At 38.8% G+C, this 25799-nt stretch overlaps 1 protein-coding gene across 3 annotated transcripts in view; it reads left to right on the forward strand.

Moving 5' to 3' along the window:
- The window catches only part of LOC142375457 (low density lipoprotein receptor adapter protein 1), a 46014-nt gene extending 20690 nt beyond the window's left edge, over positions 1 to 25324 (forward strand). The window contains exons 3-10 of one of the 3 annotated variants that reach the window (XM_075459478.1): positions 2582 to 2694; positions 10219 to 10333; positions 11420 to 11492; positions 11653 to 11739; positions 13900 to 14057; positions 14799 to 14833; positions 19989 to 20017; positions 20665 to 20805. In XM_075459478.1, the coding sequence (XP_075315593.1) occupies positions 2582 to 2694; positions 10219 to 10333; positions 11420 to 11492; positions 11653 to 11739; positions 13900 to 14057; positions 14799 to 14833; positions 19989 to 20017; positions 20665 to 20711 (657 nt within the window). In that variant the 3' untranslated portion in view covers positions 20712 to 20805. Of the gene's footprint in view, positions 1 to 2581; positions 2695 to 10218; positions 10334 to 11419; positions 11493 to 11652; positions 11740 to 13899; positions 14058 to 14798; positions 14834 to 19988; positions 20018 to 20664 lie in introns of all 3 variants that reach the window. The other 2 variants (XM_075459477.1, XM_075459479.1) reach the window with 2 other exon arrangements.
- The last annotated feature ends 475 nt before the right edge of the window (positions 25325 to 25799 follow it).

Genomic DNA, 25799 nt, shown 5'->3' on the forward strand with positions numbered 1-25799 from the left:
AGTATTACCTTAGATACGCGAGGAACATTACCTGACAGCCATGGCTGCTGTGTCAAATTTCAGTCCCCTGGCACAATCCGACCCTCTTTTGCATACAGGCACTGTGATCTGAGGCCTAACCCTCAACATACACTTGGTATGAAGGCAGTCAGATTCTGTGGGGAGCTCAGAATTTGGCACCACACTAGAAAACAGAAATTGCACTGCTGGTATATAAGCCAAGATCTGTGGTGAAATATGCAGTTTAAAGTCCCTCTCTCTAGCCTTTGGGATAACCCCATAAAAATAATCCCTGTTCATTCAATTTTTATATTTTGACTTTTTAACACTGTTGCCTTATAGCAAGAAGCTTCCTGGTTGAAATCTGGGTTGGAGCCTTTCTGTGTGGAGTTTGCATGTTCTCCTCATGCATGTGTGGATTCTCTCTGCACTCCAGCTTTTTCTGACGATCCAAAAACATGCATGTTAGGTTAGCTGGTGATTCTAAATGGCCACTATGAGTGAGTGTGAGTGTGCATGGTTGTTTGTCTCTGTGTTGGCCCTGTGATGGACTGGCGATCTTCCCAGGGTGTATCTGTTCTCTCGCCCATTTACAGCCGAGATAGGCTCCAGCCCACCCATTACCTTGAATTGGGTAATGTGTATTTTACACATTTGCCTAATTTAACTTTCAATCTGTGCACAAACACCACAATTTAAGGGGTTGGTTTGTTTACATTGCTCCAACAGTTTTTAAATGCAGGTAAATGCTGCTAAAAACAAGCCCTTTCCAATAGCACTCAAAAGTTAGATATTAGAAGATCTTAGCAGATTTTTGACCAAACGAAATCTATTTATAATCAGTCCAGGTAGTATACAACACGAACATGTTAAAACTGTCAAATCTTGTTTTCCTCAGTGGGTACTTTTATGAGCAGCATGTTTTATGTTTCATGCAACAGAGCAGTGTTAAATTTGTTTAGTTGCCACCCCAATTCCACAAAAGAAGGGATGCTGTGTATAATTTAAATAAAAACACAATCAGTGATTCATAGATCTCAGAAAGCAGTATTTTATTTTCCAGAGAGCTAAGAAAAAGATTCGAAGGCGACTGATATTCATTTAATCGTGAAAATACATTGAACAGGTAAGGAGTGAAGGAGAAGCCATTTTCAGACATACATTTTCTAATCCAGGATTGTAAAGGGTCGCACATTCACATGCTGTCAGAACCCTGTTATTTTGCTTTTTTTCCTGTACGGAACCAGACAGCGGATTCCTGAGGATGGGTTCAATAAGGCTGGTTTGGAACCACTAACAGAGTCTTACATTTGAATCTGTTTATTTTTAGACACACGAGTGTATTATTAATGCATAGGGACATATATCTGTTATTAATTTTTTATCAATATTTCTACCTTCCATTTCTTTTCAAATTCCGTCTCTCTCCCCTTAGACCTATTCAGACGACACCACTAACAATGATAGGGTATATTCTGTTAAAGACTTCTTCCCTCCTAAAATTGAGCCTGAACTCTAATGACAGGACTAAAATTCAGTTGATTAACAAGAAAAAAAGAAAAAAAAAGGATCCCCTAGAAACCAATCAATATGAATGGGAGTTCTGAATACATTTATACTTAACAATTTGCTACATGCTTTAAGACAATACAGAGGGACCAAACACAGAGAAAAGCTGAACTTGGCATACCTTAAGCTGACAGATTGGTTTTTGCCCGGTGGCCTGACACTGGTAACACTACAGCAGTAACCATAGCTGATTTCTCTGTTAATGAGCTACAGTAACTCAGTCAGCTACAGAACTAATTTCTCCCTTTAAAAACATATTAATTTAATTTAGAAATTGATTTAGGTTTAAGGAGAATCTACAGTTCATTGCAACCATCTCAAGAGAATTTCGGTTCCCACAGCAAGCCATGACACCATTCGTTGTCCTTGAGAAGCCCTAGTTTTTGCTTAAGCAAAGATACTTCCACATCATTGGCCTTATGTCCCCTCCTGTAAAGATATTAGAGCTCTTACACAGTTTGAATATGTAAAAATAGTCAATTATGATATAATTTCCTTTTATTTCCCGTCCTTCCTTTTTTCTCTCTGTGTTCCTTCGCAGTCACTTGCGTGATTTTCAACCCGTCATCACTTGAGTGTGATGCTAAACTGCACTCATTTGCGATTTAATTGCGTTGTGAAGAGGTCACTGTCATTGTCAACAGACACTCTCACAGGGTACAAGCTCAGCACTATGGCTGTCTTTGCTTAAAGTCCAGATGGCATAAAGCAGCAGGGGGAGTCGGTGGCTGCCAGCCCGACCTCAAGTGCTGATTCTGGGCTACACATTGCAGCATTCCTCCCCCATTCTGTTGCCTTTTATAAATTCCATAGTATGTTTCTGGGGCAATGCAGGCTGCTTGATTTTGCTCAGGAGCATATCATGGGAGTTGTGGGGTTTTTTTGTTGGTGTTTTCAGATGCAGGATCATTTTACATTTAAGTTAGGATGTCATGCTGGAACTGCATTTTCCTGAGGGAAGATTTCTCTGTCAGATTTTATTGTGTGTCCTTTTTTTCTTTCATATTTACAGGCCAGAGCCAGTGCCAAGAAGTTTCGTAAAGTAACGCTGACGGTGTCACCAAAAGGCATCATCATCACAGACACAGAGACTACAGACCTCATAGAGAATGTCTCCATATACAGGTACATTTCAGCCACACTGTATTCATGACAGCTCTGGTCTGAGTCTATTGATCCATCACAACAACTTAATAACTGCTGTACTCAGTTGATTGTAATGGAACGATTTATAAGCTATTTTCCTGAGCTGACTTTCTTTCCACTGGCCGTTAAGATCAAGCAATGTAGCTCATCCTCACCTCTGATATATGATGATCTTTTGGGGTATCACAACCTGAATCTTAATTCTTCCCCTAGATTTACTTAAACTTGTTTTATCAGTTGATTCACTGTGCAGATAGTTGTTGTTAGGATTTGGTAATGTGACCAGAGTATTATATGACAATCTTTTGGAGCAGAATCTCAGCTCTCTCCAATTAGTTGACCAGAGATCACATGAATACAATAGTTGTGCATGCAGCTGCTCGGATAGTTCACTGCTATAAAATGGACATTATCAAAGATCCCAGATGATTGTTCGGTACACATAATTGCCTCCTCTTAAGCCACATAATTTATGGATAAACATAATTACTTTACACGAACATATTGTCAGTGGTTTATAATTAACTTTTTTAATTAGCTTACACAGTGCAACAATAACAGTCTCAGTGAGAATGGAAACATGAAATCCTGTTAGGTTCATTTATTTCGAGAAATGAGCTTAAACACAGTAGGAAAAAACTAATATTTGGCAAAGCTGTTAATTATATATTCAATGATGTGATTCCTCTAAAAAGCTGATAATCTACAGAATAAATGTTTCCACTGAGGCAAATTCCCACATCGAGAACGCTCAACGTCAAAAGTTATTCACACGTAAAGCCAAGCCCCACCGCCTGTAAAATTTTCATGCAAATAGAGCCTTCATTTTTGAGTAATTATGCTAACAAACAGACAAGCAAACCATAACCACATACCCATTTCAGCAGAAGCAATTAAGATTGTGATTGTCCACAATATTAAATTGTCAGATAACTTGTCCCAAGTTGTTTTGATATAAGGTCTCTCACTCTAAGCTGAAGTCTTCTATTTTATTCTAAAAAATGTTCTGACTGGATACGTTGGTATGCATCTCTTCTCTCAGGATGTTGGTGTGCTCACTACTGGTCTCTGTCCAACATGTTGTGTTCTAAAACAAAATAAATAACCCACTCTTTCATTGAGTGTCTTTCATAGTTGCAACCCATCATGCTTTTGCTTTGATCAATGATATAGATGCAATCTATACAATTCTTTATAAAAGCATAGCATATGCCAAAAAATTACCCATGAAAGTGTCTAATTGGCCAACATCCATTTCTAAGATTTACTGCAAATTTTGTCCAGCCATTCAGTCTTCATTAATTTGTTCGAGTGAATTCTGCTTCGCTGCCATTCGTTGCTCCAACATTTGACCTTGCAGGTAGATGGAACACACCATCAGCTCCTCTCTCTTTAAGCCACCTCTCCAAAAGGGCCCAGTGTGATCAGATGGGTCAGGTCAGAAACGGTGGAGTTCGAGGCAGCCGCTCATTGTTTGTTTAAAAGTGTGCCACTTCAGCCACTGGGCTGGCATTATGCAAATGCATCTCACCGTGATGTCATCGAGTGCAGAAAGAAAGCTCAGGACTGCTACCGAGGTATTTCAGTCAGCTCGGCAGCAATATTTAATGCAGGAGAGAAAACTCCCTTTGGTATAGACTTTGGGTTTGTAACAATACAAACCCTTTGCACAAAAAGGTACATAATTCACTGAGGAATGGGCTGAACCCACACAGCAATGTACAGCTTTTCTCCAAAATTATTCCTCCTGTCATTTTATTTGAATCGATTCTGTTCGATTTATAAGGATGGCAGGCACAGAGTCACATTTTATACATGACTTGTACTATTTTATAATTTCTTTTATTTTTTGACAAATATGTCAATACATGGTGCAGTGACATATTACATGAATTAACTGGTGATTCTTCAAGTCAAATCTTTAAAGAAGAGAAATGGCTTTATTTTCCCTCCATTTCACCTCTTTTTCTTTTCTTGGTTTCAACGCATAGGCTTTTATGTCTTCTGTTAAGGTAACGTGCCCCGCTGTCAATCTCTTGGGCTCCATTCTCAAGATTAAACCAAGTGTTTTTCTTCTCAGAGCTGTTGGGAGTCTCATGTTTGATCAGACTGCTCTGAAACCAGTAATTGGAGGCCAGTAGTGGGTCACTGCAGGGCTTCTGTTGCTGTCAACACTCTTTGTCAACGAAAGCTAACCTTTTTCAGCCCCACTTAATAAATCAGCCAAGAGTGTTTGTGGATTGTTAAACGTCTGGCAGAGTTTCCTCCTCTGGATAGTGCTCTGCAGTATATTCTTGAGGATTACAATGTAAATGTCAATAACTGGACTGTGATTACAGAGCAGGGCATGATAAAGACAGAGAATGTGTGTCCATGTGGCTTGATGCGGTTGTTTCGTGTGAGTGTGTGCATGTATAGGTCTGCCTCTTCTTCTGATCCACCTTATCAGTGGTAACAGACCACAGGCCTGGGGTACCAACCTTGTCATTGATCTCCTTCCTTTTTCTGCCTATAGTCCCCTCCTCTCCTTCCCCCTGTCTTCATACAGAGCAGAAAGAAACCTTCTTTTTCCTCTCTGCTCATATTATCATAGCTCTTAAAGCAGGAAAACTGACAACTAATTGCTCACTTTGAAACTCTTTCTTGTGGTCTTTGCTCACACTCCACAGTAATGATCCAGGAGAAAGGCCACACACAGTGCTTGGGTCGAAGAAGAATGGATTTATCCCCATTTCTGAAACCCCCACCCCCATCTCGCTGAAGCCCCCCCGACCGCCCGTCTTGTGTCTTATTTTTTGAGCGTAATCCATTTGTGGGCTAAGACAGCAAGTGGAGGGTGAAAGAAGACAAGCTTAGAGATAAGAGAGAGGATCAAATCAAGGCGGTGGTTAGTGTGCCTGGCAACTAAAGCAGAAAATACTTGAATACACAAGCTGTGTGTATGTGTCTGTTTTTGCAGATATGTTCACGTGTTGATGGATCTATTAGTATGCATCTTACTCATTTAGCATATATGTAAATGTATGTGTTTGTTGAGTTAATTGTGTATTCCCTCTTTCTGGAAGCAGGGCCGTTTCCCTCAGGGGAAGCTTAGTAGGGTTGTTGAAAACAGACATCAAGGCATTGTTCGTGGCATTGGAAATAAGAGCCCCGCACTCATGACCCTCCCATAGCATCCACCCATAAACCCTGCAGGATAAAACTCATTTAAGTGTCAGTGTGATATTTTATTCAGCACCCCTGGCAGTCACTCAGTTCTTGACAGTACACATTGACTGTATATCTGATTTGCTGCGTGAAACGCTTAGATTGTGTTGTATTAACAGCTGTATTAACAATGTTAAACATTTCATAGTACATAGGCACATTTTATACTTCAGAGTATGAACAGTGTATTTTCAGTTACTCGATCATCCAGATTTGATCTACAGTTGTAAGTGGAGACGAAGGAGTTTTGATGAATACAGCCACTCACTGTATTATGGTTGAATTTGAGTATTAACTGCATTGAGAGGCCTTTATTTTTTATTTTTTCAGTACTTTAGGAACCTGATCTAAACTCAGAAAATGAGAACTAATACATTCTTGTGGGCTCTTTGAAACACATCCTTTGTTTAAAAACCTACAGACAGATTCTACCAGTGAGAGGAACATTGTGAGGGTGTTCAGCCTCCATCTGGACCTGTGTTACTGATTCATATTCTCACAAGAGCTCGCAGTGACCAAACAGCATATCAATCAGCAAAACATGAGGGTCAGAATGAGACGACTGTAATGCTGACTGACACCCCACCTGGTGATGATGCACGCTGCTCTGACATGCTGTTGGAAGTGTGTATGGGTTCTCTGACGTGAGGATGTGACGGTGTCCATGCATATTCATGGGAATATTTGGCCATTTTATGTTTCTCTGGCAGTTTTTTTTCACTATCTACCAAAATGGTTTCATTGACTGCTGCCCTGCAACAAAAGCAAACATCTTTTTTGTATTTATTTATTCTTCCATTGTCGTACTACTGGTAGATTGAAAGCAGAACCGAAGTAGTTGATTTTTGAACAGCAGACCCATTTTATTCCGTTTATTCTGGAAGTTTGAGGCTTTGATGTTTAAAGTTCTGTAGAGGCTTTGTTCAGTAAATATTTAAATATTTCCAATAATATTCCCTCTCTGCCTCACAAGTACCGGTGCTCTGCACAGTGAGAAGATCAAAGGCTTACAGTCCAGAGAGCTCCTTTGGAGATATGATGCAGACTGACAGCTCAGCTTCTGTTGTTCAAGCTCAGTGTGATACCGTCAATTATTTTTCTTTCTGTTTTTTTCTTTCAAACTGATGGCCTCTACTGTGATTTTGAGCCATGGTTGTTACGTCTGCAGTTGTTATTAAAATGATTTTTTTCGTCCCAGTTATCATCTTTTCATCTTTTAATAGTAACAACCTGAGTGTCTTTAAGAAAAGATCAACTATTAAACATGTGTTCATTCTAATTAAGTGTTTTTTTTGTTGGCAGATTCACATTATTCTTACTATGATACATACAATGACCAATTTTCCAATTTGTCCATGAGTGAATGGAACCATCTGCCATGTTGCTCAGAGTGATTATATTATTTCATGCACAGTTTAATATCGATGTCACAGATTCTTTCGAATGCACATACAGTATCCCAGGGTGTGCTGGACTGTCTGACATGCACTGCATGTGCACTGACCTGTTTGCTCATTTTGCTTACAGCATACAGTAATATTCATGGAAATCAGCATATTGTTAAAAATGCACACAAATAACACATGAACCGCATTAAAAAGGGTCATAGAATGCTTTTTGGGGTTACCGTTTGTTTACGGTTATATAGCCCAAAGATTACACCAAGAAAAGTTATTCTCTCCCTAAAAAAAGAACTCCTTAACTGCCTGAAACAGTTAGTTTGTTGTCCAATTTTTCTTTATTTAATGGCATCAGGCCCGCCTTGTGCCTAAAAACCTAAAAATACACAGCTGCTTTGCAATCCACCACTTTGGATCCATCACTTGAACTGTCAGAGCAGACCTTCTCAGGAGAGAAGCCTTAAAAAGACAGATGCTTAGAAGAAGTGTCAGATGGTGACAAGATGCCTGAGCAATGTAAAAAAAGGGGAAAAATAGTGTTTTTGAGCACTGAGACTTTTCTAGCAGAACCCAAAAATAAATTGGTGACCATAGACAAGAGCCTAACATCTAACAGATGTAGAGAGTTAAGAATTAGAAACTAAGTAAGTAACTAAAAAGTATAACCAAGGTAAAATCAGTGGCAGAAAATAGTCTAAAATCCAAAACACTGTTATTCCCTCTATAAAAATTTACTAGTTTAAACATCCCTGCTTCTATAATGTTTCTGAGAGCTCAGCCCTTTTCATCACTGTATGCAGTATTTTCTGTATTTGTTGAGTTTATACATTTTGAGTATACAAACAGCAACATGATGTCAAGTGGAGGCTTAAAGTTTGAGTATGTAACATTAAGGATGATCCAGTGACAATAATACAATAATGTCTTCATTAGTGTGGAATCCAAATGAAAAGAACTTGTGTTTTTAGGACCTTAGAAAGAGGGATTTATAACCAAATATGCTCCAGGTCGTCCTCGTCGCCGCTCTATCCTGTTGCACTTCCATGTTGTTACTAAACACCAGATGGGACAAACCAGACGCTGACTCCAGAACAGGCTTTTGCCATTTTTCTCAACCACCAGAGTTTCGGGGTAGGTGAGCGGTATTCATTTGGTTGCAATCTGTAGTTTGAGCCACTAGATGGAACTACACTGGACCTAAAGAGAGTACAAGTCCACTGAAATATGGGAAATTTCAGGTTGTGCAAAATGTCTATGGAAATTAGAAGATTATATTTCCGTAACTTAAGCATTGAGTTTATATGTTGCAGTTACTCTACTTTGCTAACATCTCTCTTGTTTTTCAATCTCAAATAGGTCAAACATCTCGGCTTTTTCTCTGCTCATTTTTATGCAGTTGCAGCCCAAATATAAGTTAGAGCGCAGGGAATGCCGGGTGTCCTGGGCATTGCTATGTGGGTCATGCATCAGTATAGCAAGCCAGCAAACAATCTAACAGTGAGATGTAAGCGCTGGTGATTCCATGCTTGTTAGCTGATCTAATGAATAACTTCATTTTAATGCCCTCTCTCTCCCCCTTTGAAGTGGGCTGGCATCATGCAATCTACAAATCCCTTTTGCATACAGTTTACAAGTTGCTGTAATGATGGCAGATTACACAATGATCCACCTTGTGCTGAGCACATTCTTCTGGTGTCATCCTTCAGCGATGATGATGACAGACTTTAGCTCATACCTTTTAGTTTTTCACCTGGCATACAAAGCACCCAATTGTCCTTGTGCTGCTTACAATAAAGGCTGTATCTTGTGAAAAAGGTCAAGTGCATCACTCACTGTGGCTCATTTACACATCTATTTAAAGTAACCACCATGACGCACTCTGCTGGTTTAGCTAAAAACCTCAGACAAACTCATGCAGTGACTTCTAACAGCCGACATTAAAACCTGACAAAGCAAATTCATTGGTTCTGTCTCAGTAAACACACAGAAGCTGCTGTGGGAGAGGAAACTTGATCAGCTTTGTCTTGATTGCTTTTACATTACTGGGGGAAAACATGGCTGTGACTGGAGTTTCAGACAATTGGATTTCTTGAAAAGCATATATTAATTCCATGAGAAATTCAGCGTGACTACAGGGAATGAGGTTTCAAGTGCAATGCAGTCACAGTGCTGATCGGTTTGGTGTCTGAGACTTTCCCTCTCGCTCTCACGGTGGAAACTCAGATATTTCAACAAACTTACTTCACAAAGGAAGATTTTAGCTGTGGTTGACACGATGTTTTACATATTATGTAACTGTCAAGGAGTTTTTCCTAAAAAATGTTCTACAATAGTTCTATAGGAGGCCTCTCTGTAATGGTTGCTCAGCGAGATGTCAAAGCTGTCTCATCCTCATAAAGTTTCCAGTTTTGTAAAGGTTGTCATTTTGTCCTTGTACATGCATTATCCATATGCTTATAACTAAGAACCAGTGTCGATTGACAAAGCTTTGTTTTGTAACACACATAAAGCATCTCTTATAGGTGTCTGTGCTGCTGGTGGTTGTCCTGCTCCACCATTCCCAGCTGTGGGATTTGATCAGCATATTATTCATGACCACTGTGCTCTCATGCTGTGATTGGTGTGCTTATGCATATGCAAAAGGTCCCACGCGATGGAAAAGTTATAACCCAACTTGACATGCATATGGTGTAGCTTACCTTGCTGTATGAGGGTTTGTTAACAGTGCAAGCTAGCGAATAATGTCGCGAAAATTTAGTCCTTTGTTCCGTATGTGTAATGCTTGCTTCAAAATGATGTTTGCCTGATGACATTGCTGTCACAGATGGACATATATCTATTAAACTGATATTGTTAAACTGGAGTAACGTGTATTTTTTTTCTTCTTCTCTTGCAGAATATCATACTGCACTGCAGATAAAACTCAGGATAAGGTCTTTGCGTATGTATCTCAGAGTCAGTTCAACGAGACGCTAGAGTGCCATGCGTTTCTTTGCCAAAAAAGGAAAATTGTAAGTCTGCACCACCTGTACCAACACTTTTATAAAGTCATGTGAATAATAAAGAACACCCTCTTTCAATCCTATGATTTTATGTATCAGGATATACTATAAGGGGGGAAAAAGGAGATTGTTCCAGCAGTCCTGTTGTTTGTAAAGATGAAACATTTGACAAACTAATTAAGACCTGAAGAGTCTGAGATGACGCTCTCTGGATTTTTGCAGTTCCTCTGAGCATTGCACCGTCTGGAAACTGTGTCAAATGTTTTCCAGTTGCGAATAAACGTTCTCACTTTTGAATAATGGATTCCAAATTGTTTGTAAATTGCTTTATAACCCCTCCCATAATGATGTGCTGCACCAATTGCTTCTCTAAGATCACCTCTGAAGTCTTGTTTTCTTGCTGTTAACGCACACTTGAATGGTCCAGACCGACAAAATGACAACACCTCTGCTTTTATCGAGGTGCTCACACTTGCTCAATTAATCAATTAAGTTAATGATCCTTCCACAGGTTCATCTGTGGAAACCTTGTCCCAACTTTTACTTCCTCTCAATAGTCAAGTTTGATCGTCTTCTCTTTCCAAAACCTGGAAAGAGAAGACGATCTTGATTCCTATTAAAGCAGCTTCTGCATTTTGTCCTTGTCTTTTTTCAAATCATGTGGATAACGACACAATCTAATATGGTGCAATATGTTGTTGTTCATCTGAAGGCGTATTTGATTCATTTTAAGGCATAACGAATACGTGCCAGGCTATCCTTTTATAATGTCCTGATAGATTAAACCTTAGAGAGTGTAGAGAGGGTGTACTTTCTTCTCCACATTACTGTATATCATAGATCTGTTTAATACATGCTTTGTTTACAAGTATGATAACTTTAGAAACCAGCATTGGAATCGTATGAATGGTGTGTGGCTCCATCTTGTGGCTTTTTTAATAATTGCACCCTACTGCTATGAAAAAGCTATTGGAAAAAAATGAAACCTTTTCTGTGCATAAATTGGAATAACACAAATATCTTCTTCTTTTTTTTTAAATGAATAATTTAGGTACAATATTTTGCAATTGAATTCTTATCTTTCTCCCCCTGCAGGCTCAGGCTGTGACATTAACAGTAGCACAGGCCTTTAAAGTAGCCCTGGATCTTTGGGAGATTGCTCAGGAAGGTAAGTCTGCCCAAGCAACAAGAGGAAACCAAAGTGTGTAAACCATGACGTGTCAGACTCTATTTACAAGTAATTCTGTTGGTTTTCAAGCTCACCTTGGGAGAGAATTTGTCTTTTTTTTTTCATTCAATTGGTTTGGTTTTTGGTTCTTTGTTCACAGACAAAACCAAGAAGGCTGGGACTTGCTGTTCCTGTGCAGCAGGCGATGGGCAGATAGAGACGACAGAGGCACAGTGTGTTCCAGCAGGTAAGATAATTTCATTTTGTACTCATCCAGTGTCCCTGGGCATCAAACTGGATTCCGCACCAAGAACCAGACACATGATTTTATCATGGAAAGGTGCAACCTTTAATAGAGCTGAGCACAGCCAAATGTTTAGAAAATTCTACTGTCAAATCACTGATTATTTACAAGTCAGCTGAGGTAAACTCTTATCTGACTAACTCTCACCTTTTTAGCATCCTTGACAGATTAAATGTACCGTTCTTTAGGTGAATGTTTAGGTTGGTATTTTTTAATATATGTGTCACTGACACACCCCATTAAACCATAATGTTTTGTCTTCCCCTGCCTTCTACTGTTTATTTGGAAGTTGAGTTAAGCTGACTGGCTGCTGGCTTCATTCAGGAGTTACTGTTCCGACAAAAACGTGCTGTCACGTTCAACTATTTAGTCAATCCCTAGGATTACGAGGATTTAATACTGGGTTGGAGCTTTTTGCTGCAGAACCTATTTCAACTGTAACACAGCACAAAGAATGAGAGGTTGAAGATGAGGTGACAGATTATTTCAACATATTGAGTGGTCGTAAATAAAGACATCTGCCTGCCAGTAACAAGATTACAGTAATTTTATCAGTATTGTAAAAATGATAACCATAATATGTAGCCATCCCTGAACTGAGACAGTAATTAGATTCAGATTTAAAGTAAGAGCATCCTCTCTGGAGCTTATTCTTCCAGACTGACTTCACCCTTACAAGTCCAATAGTTTCCACTCAACATGATTATGTACATGTTTCTGTGGCCAGTCGTATATTTAGGAGCCAATCAGTAAAGCTGTGTGGGCACCTTTTCTTTTTCTTCTTCTTTCCACTTTTGCTGTTTGACTCTACTGCGTCTAAAACCTTTCGCTCTCATTATAGCCAGTCTCCTGATTCTTCACACCAAGGTCCACGTTTGTGCTTTAAGCAATAGCTGTGCCAATTGATCGAAGTTGGACCTACTTTTTTTTTTACAGCTAACCGAATGCCCCAAATTTTTGCATCCTTTTGATTAAGATTAGCTCAAAGCACACAACAACGTCAGTATCTGCCTTTTCTGCATTGTCCTGTATATTCTTATTTCAGATCAGGTTTTGAAAGATTTCACAGACTTAAACTCGACATCGACGGGGAAGCTGCCACACAGGAACATATTCAGCAACTGTTTAATGTTTTAATTTTCTTTTCTTTTTTTATTTGCCCTTTATTTAGACAGGAGTGTCTCAGGAAGGTACATGATCTCTTCCTCTAAGGGGTCCTCACTAATTGACCGTAATTATATTCAAAAATCACCCATAAGCCTTGTATGGATTATCACATTTTCAAAGAAAGATTACTGTTGAGGGACACGTAAGTAAGCAGAATCCCATTTTTGCCACACATGGTCACATCAAGTTGCTATGGTAACTGTGCCCAGGGGAACTGCATGGCACTGTCATCCCTCATTTCAGCTTTATTCATTTTAATAACCTTTCCTGTTATTGTGTGTCCACTACAATGAGACTTATGAATATGTAGCTGGACGCTGCAGCCTCACACACACATTTTTACTGTCACACCTCACACCTCACACCTCCCACACAGGAAAGATCACCTAATTATGTCCCACTCCTTAGTCTTTGGGGATAACATTAGATTTTAAGTTATTTCTAATGGCCGTGACATTTATAGGTCAGGGCCTGTAGGTCAAAATGGAAGGTCAGAGAAGCCACACATTTAGGTTTAATTATCCTTTCATTTGGTCTCAATTTTACAGATTTCTTTTTAAAATTTAGATTTTCTTCACCATCAGTGGCAGTGGCCATTGTCCTTCTGTCAGAGGTCTATGCGAATCCTGGTGGATCTCTGGAGACGCTTCACACTGTAGAGCTACATTTCCCTGTGTCGCTCTACTCAAAGACATGCATGACAGTGATGCAGGAAAAGATCAGTGAAAGTCTGCGAGATCCATGAATATAAGATGAAGTTCTCTGAACCTTGGTGCGGAGACTGGCAGTATCTCAATAAAAAAGCTGACAAGCCTCTCTTCTTGTCCTTTCCGTTGTGTGTGTGGATATTCTCTGTCTTTATCCCTCACCTGTCATCTGTCTCTCGCTGTCCGCTGTGTGTCATTGTCTCTGCTCTTTTACTTTATTCTCTGTCAGCCTCTCATCCACACCTGCCACCCCCCACACATCCAGCAGCACATAAGCCGGTTGGGATGGAGGAAAGGATCCGGAGGCCCTTCTTCTCTGCTTCTCTCAGCTCGCCGTCACCTCGTAGTAACCCCACTCGAAGACGACCAATCAAACACGACTCTTGGGTAGGTTTCTACACTGACCTTCAAACTGTTGATTGATATAACTGGGCTAAAACTGTGGTTATATTTTCCCTCTCTGTACACGTCACTCTTTGGAACAAAAGATCAAGTCAATGCTGAATGAAGTTAAGACCACTGCCAAAGTCAAGGCACCACAACTTAACATCAGACAGTGACCTCCTTTATGCTATAATTACTGTAGGTTAACAGGTGACCGTAATTATGAGATAAATTCATTTTTTTGTACAGTATCAAAAGATATTAGCTAATTTGCTGCATACATTTCTCGGGCACAGACTCTTCTGTCATCCTGTAGTTCACTTACAGAAATTCAACACTAGGTGACACCGTATTCATTAGAATATTATGCCTACAGAGTGATCTGTGCTCATTGTTGCGTGTTTCCCACGGCATCAGGAGAAATCAAGCTTTTTACCGCTGTTTTACTTGTTTATTTAATAATCTTTCCATCCCTCCCCTGTGTGTAGGGTTAAAAAGTCATATTTTGTCCTGTAAAGACTTTTGCAGGGATTCTGTCTGTCTGTAAGGATATTGATTGTGATACAGAAATAGTGTTTGGAACAAGAAAATTCTATTTCAGGGTGTTTTTTGACAGTAGGAGTTGACAAATTGATTTACACATCATTTGAACACAACAAGGTATGACACAGAGCTGACTCAGTCGAGCATTATGATTTGCAGCACTTTAAATGTGTATTGATCCACATGTTTGTGTCTCAACAGGATGTGGAGGATGGACTCGAAGATGCGTTCTCAAGGTAAACTTTGCTTGTGACTGCAGGTCTGCTTTAAAACACAATATATTCTTTTATTCTTTCATTTATAAAAGGACGTTTTTCCGTGCATGCAATCGATTTAAATGTTCGCCTGAAAAATTGAATTTGGCAAATTGTAGTTTTAAAGGTCAGGTGTCTTTTTAGAGTCCTTTATAGAGATATTTTTGGCACTTTGATGGTTATAAATTTGTACTGAAATGCGTCCAATGAGAAACAGATAAATACAGTGACGTGCAATGTGACCTGGTCAGTGTTAATCAGAAGAGATTCTGGTGACATTGTACCATTGCTCTAAACACACTTTTTGTGGCATGATTGACATTTGGTCTTTGGCCATGTTTTGTTCTGCTTGTGCCAACCACAAACAGACCAGTGGCTCTGTTCCAGGGTGGTTCAGTCAAAGTCTTAGGGTTTTTCAAACATGTAAAAGATTTCCCTTTTTCCTCGCTTTGGACTTGGATCAAATGTTTTTTAGAAATAGTTTGTCAGCTCACTTGATGAGTGGGCGATGCTCAGATTGTCACATGGTTGTGGGGTTTTTTCGCGAGTCAGTGCAACAGATGGAGAAATAACTGTATTAATCCATTTCTAAAACATTGTCCCCAGAGAACAATACATTTTTAGTGAAGCTTTAAACAAATATCTTTAGAATGAAAAAACTTAACAAAAGTAGTGTATTTTTGGATCATGTGATCATGGATCATGTGAGTGTGCAAAAGAGCAAAGAGGCTCCTTATAGTTTTCTCACTCTACCCAGTTTAATAGTTTCAATAGATGGTTTACTTCTAACCTAGCAAATGACTCTAGTTGCCCTAACTGTACATGTTTTATTAGATCAGACAGTTATAAGGTGCTTTTTATAGTTCTTACAACTGTTCGAGACAGTTTCCCCTCTTTTTGTGTGACCACACTGCATGATGTGCAGCCAATTGGAGTTAATAAAATTGCTTTTATATTTTTTTATAGCTCCAACATTAGAGTAGGAACATTCCCAGCAGGAGAGAAACCATATCTGATACAGCTGTATAGTGACTGGTCAAAACAATGTTAACGGTACAGTGACTGGATGGGCCCATGAGCAAAACACCACAATCTGCCTTTTTTTTTCAAAAAAAGAAAAAGAAAAAACGTTGTTAACGTTAGCCTCTAAAGCCCAGAGTTTTGATGTGAGTCAAACCACATAGTCAACCATCAACCTCCCCATCAACCACTTTGTTCTTCAGTACTGCAGCTACTTCCTGTCTGAGGGGAGTAGATGCTTTTGGTTTGAGGCAGGACCTTGTACTCCACATCCTTTTTAACCTCCTGTCTGTGGTGAATGTGAGACTGATTTATGTTTCTTTCTGTTGAATTGAAGAGAATGATTTATAAAAGACAGTTGCAAACTATGTTTGAATATTTTGTTTGTTTTATGTATTTTTATTATTTCAAATTCCAAGGTTTTATATGATCTGTTTTAGCTATCTTTCATAACATTGCTCCGTAGCTTACAAGGCTGCGTTTAAAAAAAACAACCCACAGCTATAGACTATTTCTTTAACTGTCAAAAGTAGGGATATGCTAATTGTGAAATATTTGGCCAATTTCTTAGCATGTTTAATGATAATGATATGACTGATGGCCAATGGCCATTACCTGTTGTCTTTGTTATTTATTTTCTCTCTAATTCAGCATAAATGGAGAAATGTGCATTATAAAACACAACTGAACAGTTTTAAAGTATTTCAACCCTTCATGAAGCTATCTTTGAATGTGCACAAATTCTCTCATACAAATGTATCAAAATACTTTCATTATAACCTTTAACATAAAAAAATAATTTGTACAAAAAATAAAAAATCTCAAAAGGTCTCAAAAGACCTTTGCCAACTCAATGACCTTTAAGTGTCTAGATTGCCCTTTTTTGCTGTGAGTTTTTTTTTAGTCTTGTGAGTTTCAGAGCAAAGTCTTTACAAGACAACCTGAACCCACTAGATACATTTTTGCCACTGCCATTGGTGGATTTTATATTTTTAACTGATCTGATACTGGTCTTATGTTATCTTTGCCTCTATTGTTAAAAGTGAATCATTTATCAATATTTATTTAACTTAATCATCACTGTATAGTGTGCTCTGCTGAGCACAACACTTTAACAAGCTCCTGTAAGCTTAATCAACATGCAGAAGCGACTTTAGAAGTCAGATGTAAAGAGAATTCCCTGAACACTTGTAAAGTCTCTGCTGTAATTTGCTATTGAACACAACAGAAAATACTATCGATCCTTTGATTGCCCCCCTAACAGGCAAACATACTGACAGAGCTGTCAGAAACACAGCAAACAGAAAGCTGGTAGGGTGACCCACAATACATCACCACTTCATTTGGGATTAGAGTGCAACACTTTGTAATCTCTAAAAGATTGTGACAAAATTGACATTCCTTGGTGTGAGATGCCTGCAGAGACATAAAAATGCAGGCCAGAAATAACATGAAAAACACACAAAACACATCCAGCACTGGGTGAATCAATATCAGATACTCAAACACACAGACTTTCTGAATATATTTACGACTAAAATATCATGTAATTTGTTCCTACTTTCACAATAGACACACTTTCATCACACACTCAACCGAACACACTAACACAACACCAGATAATTGTCCTCAATACCTGTCCAGAGAGCATGTAAGTGCCTGCTTTGCTCCCATTTCTTTTTATAACCAGCTCATTGTGTATGTGTGCTGCAGTACTTTAATAGCCCTCTTTAGAGAGTGTGAAGCTACAGAGGGATGAAGCCCCTTACATTCAAGAGATGGCAACACATTAAACTGCTCTGCCTGCGGCTAATATATCTGCTTCCTGTGATGGACGTAGGCAGGGGGGGGAGCAAATGGGCAAATGGGAGGCAGACGGAGATGTCCATGTGGAAGTTTCCTGGATGTGGATGTAGGCTGGATGTGGATGTAGGCTGGATGTGGATGTAGGTCAGGAAATGAAGGCATGTCATCATCAGGACAGATCTCAACAAGAATGAGGAAGCGTTGGCCTTAAGTTTGGACAGACGTCAAAAGGAAGACAGTAAAATGTGATACTCTGGAAGAAGCACCAGTATGGAGTGATAAGGCTAATGTCCGCTGAAGGGATCAGCAAGGATGTCGAGCTCTGCAGTTGTTGCGCAGCAGCGGTCAATTACATCAGTCGTGAAACATTGAACATGCATGTTGTTGTTATGGCGGTCACATCTATTTAATACAGCATGCAATGACAGTTTATTGACATGGCACACTGGGCCAATGTATTAATTTGATGTAGAAAAAAAAAAACAGAACAGCAAAGAAAAACAAATAAGTCACTTAACATCTCTTTTGAGGAACAAAAGGACCATAAAACACAGGAAAAGACTACAAAGATGCAAGGCGACCAAGAGGTAAAATAATCCAAATTTAATGGAAGGTGACCTCACTGAGACGTAATGTCTGAAAGGGAATACAATAATGGCGTTATTTAATTGCATACTATCACAAAGAGATGCAAAAGACATCCAGAAAGAACACACAGAGAGATACACTGATCGACAGTGATTCATAAAACCATCGCAAACTCAAGGTAGACAATAGCAGACAACAGGATAGACACTAAACAATCATAAATGGAGGCAAATTTACCCCAAAGAGAGATGCAAACACCACCAGATTACTACAAAGAGGTGCAAAATTATGTAAGACATTTGACCGATGTTTTGTCTCCTTCTGTGTGCAGCAAAAATGAGAGTATTTTCCATGTTTCTGTTTGGAGCCTGCTTTTTCAAAACCCGTGAAAATTTACATGTGAATTTGAAAATACCTGAAGGACGACTGATGTAGAGTGTGGTCGACAGAAACTCTTCTAAGATCCAGTAATCTCATTTTTGTTTTAGGTGTTTCTACAGTAAGCTAAATTTCTGCTCCTCCTAAAAACTGCTTCATTAAGTGGGTGCTTTTGTAAACCAGACATGTGGCCTTAAGGACGAGCAATCAGGATCACAACTTTGAATGATTTCCTGTTTTTTTTTTTTTTTGTCTTAGTTCAGTTTTGTTTCATTGGTAAAAAAGTAGGCTATATTTGCATAAAGGTTATATCTACAACTAAATCGAGATTTAAGACTGAAGATAAGACATCTCAGTGTTGCCGGCTGCCACACATACTTCTGACAAATCACTGGCATTTTGGGAAGTTTTTTTTATTTTTTTGGCAAACAGAGCTCAAACTACTGCGCTCAGCTCAGCCCTCAACAGTCTGCAGTCAGATCAAAGACATGCCTTTAAAAAAAAGTGTATTAGATTTGTTTCTAGCCTTAAAGCAATGATTTATTTATTGTTTTTTAGAAGAAAAATGTTACCAAGATATAATGACAACTTTTATATTTTACTATAGTGGTCCTAAATTCTCACCTTTAAGAATAATTTTTAGTTTTTTATATTTCATGAAAAATAACTAATTCCTAAGGTTGGCTTGGGTGGAACAGATAAGCACCATCACTTGGGCTTTTTAGGTTTTTGATTCCCCACTTAATTTCAAAGAGTGCGTGGGGGTCAATTTATTGTAGATTTACTGTAAACCACTTTATTCTGGGTGTTAACGAACTCTATAGGGCCACTAGTATTGCTTTATAGCTTTGCGACCGCGGCTGCAGCTCATGACACCAGACCAATCTGAATAGAATCATTTTAATTAACGGTTTCCACAGAGGTCAGGATTTAGACCTCTGTAGAAATTGTACTTTTAGAATATTATATTATAGAAGTCATTCCATTGGAGCCTCTCTGCATATAGCCAGTGCAAATGGTCTTCACAGCTCCTCACTTCAACATCAGTTCACAGGGGGTTTAATTAAATGATTCAGTTTGTATTTAAGTTTTTTTTTTTTTTTTAATTAATGTTGACCTTATGCAGCTGCTGGTTTAGCACTGCGTACCTATCTAAATGTCATAAGTCATTTTTTAAAGTGCGGTAATTTAAGGTTGAGTGTTACATGTAGCTTACTAAACTCATGGTGGAGTAGTGATTGCACATCTGGATACACACTTTAAGAAACACATTTTCAAGCCACTTTTAAGTTATCTTTAACAATGGCTCATTCTTTCATGATTCTGTCCCCTGCCTGGCATGCAGCAACATGGAAGTAGAGGAGGCAGATACTGGTAAGTCATGATGAGTCTGTTATTTTGTTTCAGTATGTGCATATATCACGAGTCCAGAAAGCGCCGTTAGTTAGCAGAATTGATAAAAAACTGTGCCTCCCAAACTGTGCACCGTGTTGTCTTCTACAATATCAACTGCAAGCTACAAGGAACATTGTAGAATTTGTATGAAAACTAATGACCCCATACCAGATTATATCTGTATCAATGCAGAACAAAATGATGTCCCAGCAGTGGAAGCAGTCTTAAACAGCAAAGGTGTCCGAGTGCAGCTCTGTGCCAGCAAGGGTCTGCTCGGAAAACCGATACTTTGGGTCTTTGTTTGAAACACTTTGAAAACTCTACAATGAAATCCCACATAGACTCACTTTGTGTTTAAGTTCTCTTTATTTGATGGCAATTTGTATTTTACTGTGGACACTCTGAAGTTCTAATTCTCCACTGATATGCCACTGTTGACCCCTCACATTGCACTTTGCCCTTCGACTTGTTCACTGCCACGACACTCATTCAAATCCGCAGCCTCGTGTGCCCCTGCTGTATTGTTTTTGCAATTTTTAACCTCCGGCATGTATTTTGATTTCTTTTTCTGACTGAATATTTATTGTATCTGACCTCTCTTGCGATGTCTCTCCTCTCTCTGTTAGACTGGCCGAGTCCCGCTCCGAACCCGTCCCTGACAATGCAGCTCTGAGTCCCCTGAAGATTTCCACAGAAAATCTGTTGCCTGTGTGCAACAATGAGTTCATACACACTGGCAATAACTGCCCATCCTACAGCGTCAAAGAACATAGACAGGAAGCACGCTCCAGTCTCCAAGACAGACACAATACAACAAGTTTTGATTGATCAGAGAGAATATTGTATATTGCACACGCTGAGTCAGGGAGGCTGTGTTTGTTCTTCTGCAGAAAAATCAAAATGGCCACTCTGATATTATATAAGGCTCTTCCTGTGAATTCCTGCAGGTCAATATACACTCCCCTTGGTTTATACACTCATCTCCAGCCATAGTCAGATTTTGACAGCCTGCCAGGTGAAATATTGAGCGCACATCGTGTCATACAGCAACACAAGTAAGAAGAATTCATCTCAAAAATCACAGGATGAGTGTGAGTGTTGAGTTTGGGATGAGTCTTCTTTCTTTAATCACAATTAGAGAAATGTTTTCACACATGAATTCCACATGTTGTGATAAATATTGCACGAACATCTACTTTATTACAGCCTAGATAAGTGTGTGCACACATCTTTCTGAATATGCTAAAAGCTCTCTGGTCTTGTTTGTTTGGCAGCCTGTCTCACTGGAAGAAGTCCAATGTCTTAATCATCAGACGCTGGCGTAGAACTTGGATGAGTTAAATGTGTCATTCAGTCAGACATGTTGATCAAACCATTTGGTTTGAGAATTAGTCTTCACGTTGTGTAGCAATTAGACACAGAGACAAATAAACACACCTCTGTTTGATCTTTTTATGGCAATATAAACACGACAAGAAAGATTGCAATTGCTGGAAATGAGAGACTTTGATTTCAAGGAGGTATACATGTAAAATTAACAAAATGGAGTGCTTTATTACAGTCATGGGAAAAAAGAAAGTACACTCATTCACTTCTAAGGTTTTATGTATCAGAGCATCATAAAAAAAACATCCAGTCTCTAACGGGTTTTAAATTTAGGCAACTGCTTCCTCTTATGAATAACTCATGAGACATTACACTGTGTCATTATTTAATTAACTAAAACTAAACCAAAATTATAGAAGTAGTGTTTGGAAAATAGATACCTGCCATGATTGGATAGCTTGAAGATCCATAGCAATAGAAATGCCAGCAATAACTTGGATCAATCATTTTCTGTATGATGTTTTCATATGGTCACGTGGTTGGTATTGGGGGATTTTTTTCTTTCAAATATTGCCTCTGACGTCTGCAGGCATTTATTAATGCGCAGCTCTCCTAAGGTCCCACCACAGTATTTCAGACAGATTCAGGTCTGAATTCTGGACTTCTCCTCGATTACTAGTTTGTTTTTTTCAGTTGTAGATTTGCTGCTGTGCTGTCCTGCTTCATGACCCAGTTTCAGCCAAACATCTGCTGTTAGTAAGGCTGGCCTCACATACGACTCTAAAATATTTTGGTCTTCAAAGGAGTTCATGGTCGACTCAGTGACTACAAGGGGACAAGGCTCTGTGACTGCAGAATCCTCACCCCACCACCACTCTGCTTGACAGTTGGTATGAGGCGTTTGGTTTTCTCCAAACACAATGCTGTACATCTCCACCTCTGTCTCGTCTGTCTAAGAGCATTGTTCCAGTAGTTGTAGTCTGTTTTTCTCATTGTACTGTTATGAACTTTAACATTTAACATGCTAACTGAGGCCTATAGAGTCTGAGATGCAGCTCTTGGTTTTTTGCAGTTATTCTGAGCATTACACAGTAAGAACTTGGTTTGAACTAGTTGGAACATCCACTGCTGAGAAGATTGGCTAGTCTACTGCGCTGAATGAGTTCCACTTGTGAATGCTCTTTCTCACTATAGTATAATGGGCTCTAAATTGTTTGGCATTTTTGTAATTTTAAGAGTGAGTAAGGACTAGATTATTTTTTTTACTATGTCCGGAAACATAAAACTTTAGAAATGGAAGAGGGTGTACTTTCTTTTTCACATGCTTGCATGCAGTTTATAAAAGTGTTTTGGGCCCCCAAAATTTCCAGTGTATGGGCTGGTTCATTTAATTACATCTTGCAGCCTTCTTCAGCAGATTAAGCTGATCAGTCATCATGCAAATAGGTTTGCTCTACAGCAGATTGTATGGAGCAGAGTGGAGGATGTCATTCATCTCATAAAAGAAGACGATTTGATTGCTTTTTTTTTTTTAAATCTTTCTTTTAGTCTTAGACCAAAATCCACAAACCTGAGAGCCTATTCCTTTCGAGGAATGCCATAAAATGTGGCTCAAAGCTTCAAGGTCACCAAGTAGTGCAAGTGGGGCCACAATGCTGTTTTCAGTCACATTTCAAAATGTAAATGAGCTAAAGCTGAGGGACATCAGCCATACACATGGGGAAAAAAATCAGGAATTTAGTATTGTGCTCACAAGACACAAAATATGCTAATAGAATAGACTGAACTGTGGTAAGCTAAAAACTCAATGCTTCCAATTTGCAGTGCAGGCTTTAAGTCAGAAACTATGTAGACAACCAAAGGCTAAAAACTGCTATAATGCCTTATGTGACATTTGATGTGTAAAACTCCCCTTTATGATAAACAAGTCTTAATCTTGCTTTAGAAATCATCTGCAAACACATCGTTACTGCTCCATGTGAATCTGTCATCAAAATGAACAATATGCTTTATTTTCAAGAACTTGTTTCCTGTAATGTGACAAACCTGTTTTCCTTTCCTTGTTTAGTGCAGCAACTGAAACTCTCTCTGGCAGAAACAGGCAGACATCTCTGTAACAATCGACTTCAGCTGTCTTACTGGAGTATCTGTAATGACCCTATTAATAATCATCTTGTTCATTCAGCGTTGTACATAAAGATGGCGACAACATTAGATTATGCCAACTGTTTCTTTAAGGTCCAGTCTAATGGAACAGATATCCATTTCCATCTGCTGTATTTTTTCATTGTTAAAGCTGTATGTATTTACAATTTGTGGGCATATTGTATCATTGAAAATTCTCAGAATCAAGGCTTCACACAGGTGGGTTTTTAAAAAAGAAAAAAAGTATTTATCATTCTTGTTGAGATGTGAGCGTATAGATGCTTGTATGTTTTGCATCACTGTAGATTAGACAATTTGTACAGATTTGAGTGTGTGAATTTTACAGCCGCAGGAGTTTCTTTATTTTTTCAGAACAGCATTTAGTTATACATGCATTACATGATCATAAAACATCTGCTCTCAAGTGAGTAATCTGTTCAACTGATCCACACATTTCACTCTTTCCACTTTTAACTGCAGCCTGCGCCGTACTGTCAAAATGCAACGTCTTCTCTCTCAAGCATCTCTCTGATGAGTTGAAATTACTTTTCCCTAATCTTATTATAGACTTAGACTGTGGAGTTTATTTTTATCCACCTCTCATATGACGTTCATTGTCAAGAGGGTATAATATTGTGCCCGAGTTTCGCTGAAGTGGTCCTTCTCTCTGTATTCATGGTATCCTGGCTGAGAAAAATTCTGACGGCGGGAGGTAGCAGAGCCTCTGTGTTGTTGTCATGACACCCGCTGCAGAATAATTGGATGGCTTATCAGGTTACACCATGAAGCTTAATTGAAATGTTTAATTCCAGACTGGCTGAAATGCTGCCTTGACTGTTTTTGGAAAGAAAACCTGTATATTCTGGATTACAGAAATAGCTTACAGTTCAAGGGCAGCAGAGAATTTAGTCATTTTGCTTTTTCCATCTGCTCACCTTTCTTAGCTCCGTTGTTGATTGACAAATTCTTGTGTGGATGCTTTTATGTTCACTGATTTATTGACATTGAGGGATATTTTGTGATGGGCTTTTTTCACAGTTTCAGCTGGTTGCAACCCAGCAAACATTAACTTTGCCATAACTTCATCATAAAGTGCATTTTCATTTGGCAAAGTCGAAGAAGCTGAAGAAACAGCGAACACCTTTAGATATTACAGTTAGACACATTATCACCTTTTCCACCCTTTTAATTAAGTTTTAAAGAAAAAAGCAGGTATAATTACACGTTTGAGTCAAGACTTTCAGGATCTTTTTTCATTGCTATTTAGAATTAAACATGTCTTGAATCAATTATTTTGTGGTGCAGATCAATCCAGCAAGCTCTCAAGAGTTTTGTTTCATATAGCCAGTGTACAAAATACATCGATGTGGGCAGACTCCCAGCAAATATTGAATGAAATTCTTTGACATAGCTCAAAGTTTCCTGTGGTGATGGTGATGTAAAGGGGACCAGCACTTTGAGTAACTGAGTCCGGAGAGTGGTGAATGCAAATCAGCCTGTGAGGTTTTGAGTCCAGGAGACATTTGAAGGTTGTAAAAATGAGACAAATGAGACAGCTAGAGAAGCTGAGGATTTTCAGCTGAGCTATTATCACCCAAAATAACCAGTGAAGTTTACAGTATGAGTTTACTTTAACAAGGTGCTTATGTTCTATCTATGCAACAAGTAGGTTTCCAACAATGTTGTGATATTAATTATATTAGCAGTTTGTGTATAAACCACAAGCAGTTGTCCTAATGGAAAAATGTGTACAGAATTTGGAAACTGTTAAGGTTTGCTACATATTTATGCATAATAAAGGACTTTGTACAAAGATGTGATTGCAACCATTTGTCATCTCTTATCACAGAAAGTAGAAAGCCAGGGGCAGAGGATATGATAGCAATTTGTGTGTTTTCAAGGTTACTTTGCAGTTCAGTAACGAGCCGGAGCAAATCTTCTGAGAGAACTGTTGAAAAACACAAATGCTGACCAGATCAATATCAAATATCCATCTCCATATTTCTGTTTTGTTCCTCCCCCTCACCAGTACAGTACATTTCAATTCAAACGAGAAATGAAATCCATACTGTTTTTGTCTCAAATATTTTCCAGCTCACTGCGGTCGATTGAAAGCAAGGGCATGTTGTTGTTTGGCTTTCTGACTGACAGTCGGTTCAATAAGTCTGTTAATTCAGCCCTCTGCTGAATCAAAGATTAGATTTAACATACCAGGGGTGTGTAACAGCATCTGGTGAATCTTTTTGTCTGCAATTAAATTACCTGCATGACTTCTGAATGATGTCTGAAT

The sequence above is a fragment of the Odontesthes bonariensis genome, chromosome 24, assembly GCF_027942865.1.
Source record: "Odontesthes bonariensis isolate fOdoBon6 chromosome 24, fOdoBon6.hap1, whole genome shotgun sequence".
Classification (NCBI taxonomy): Eukaryota; Metazoa; Chordata; class Actinopteri; order Atheriniformes; family Atherinopsidae; genus Odontesthes; species Odontesthes bonariensis.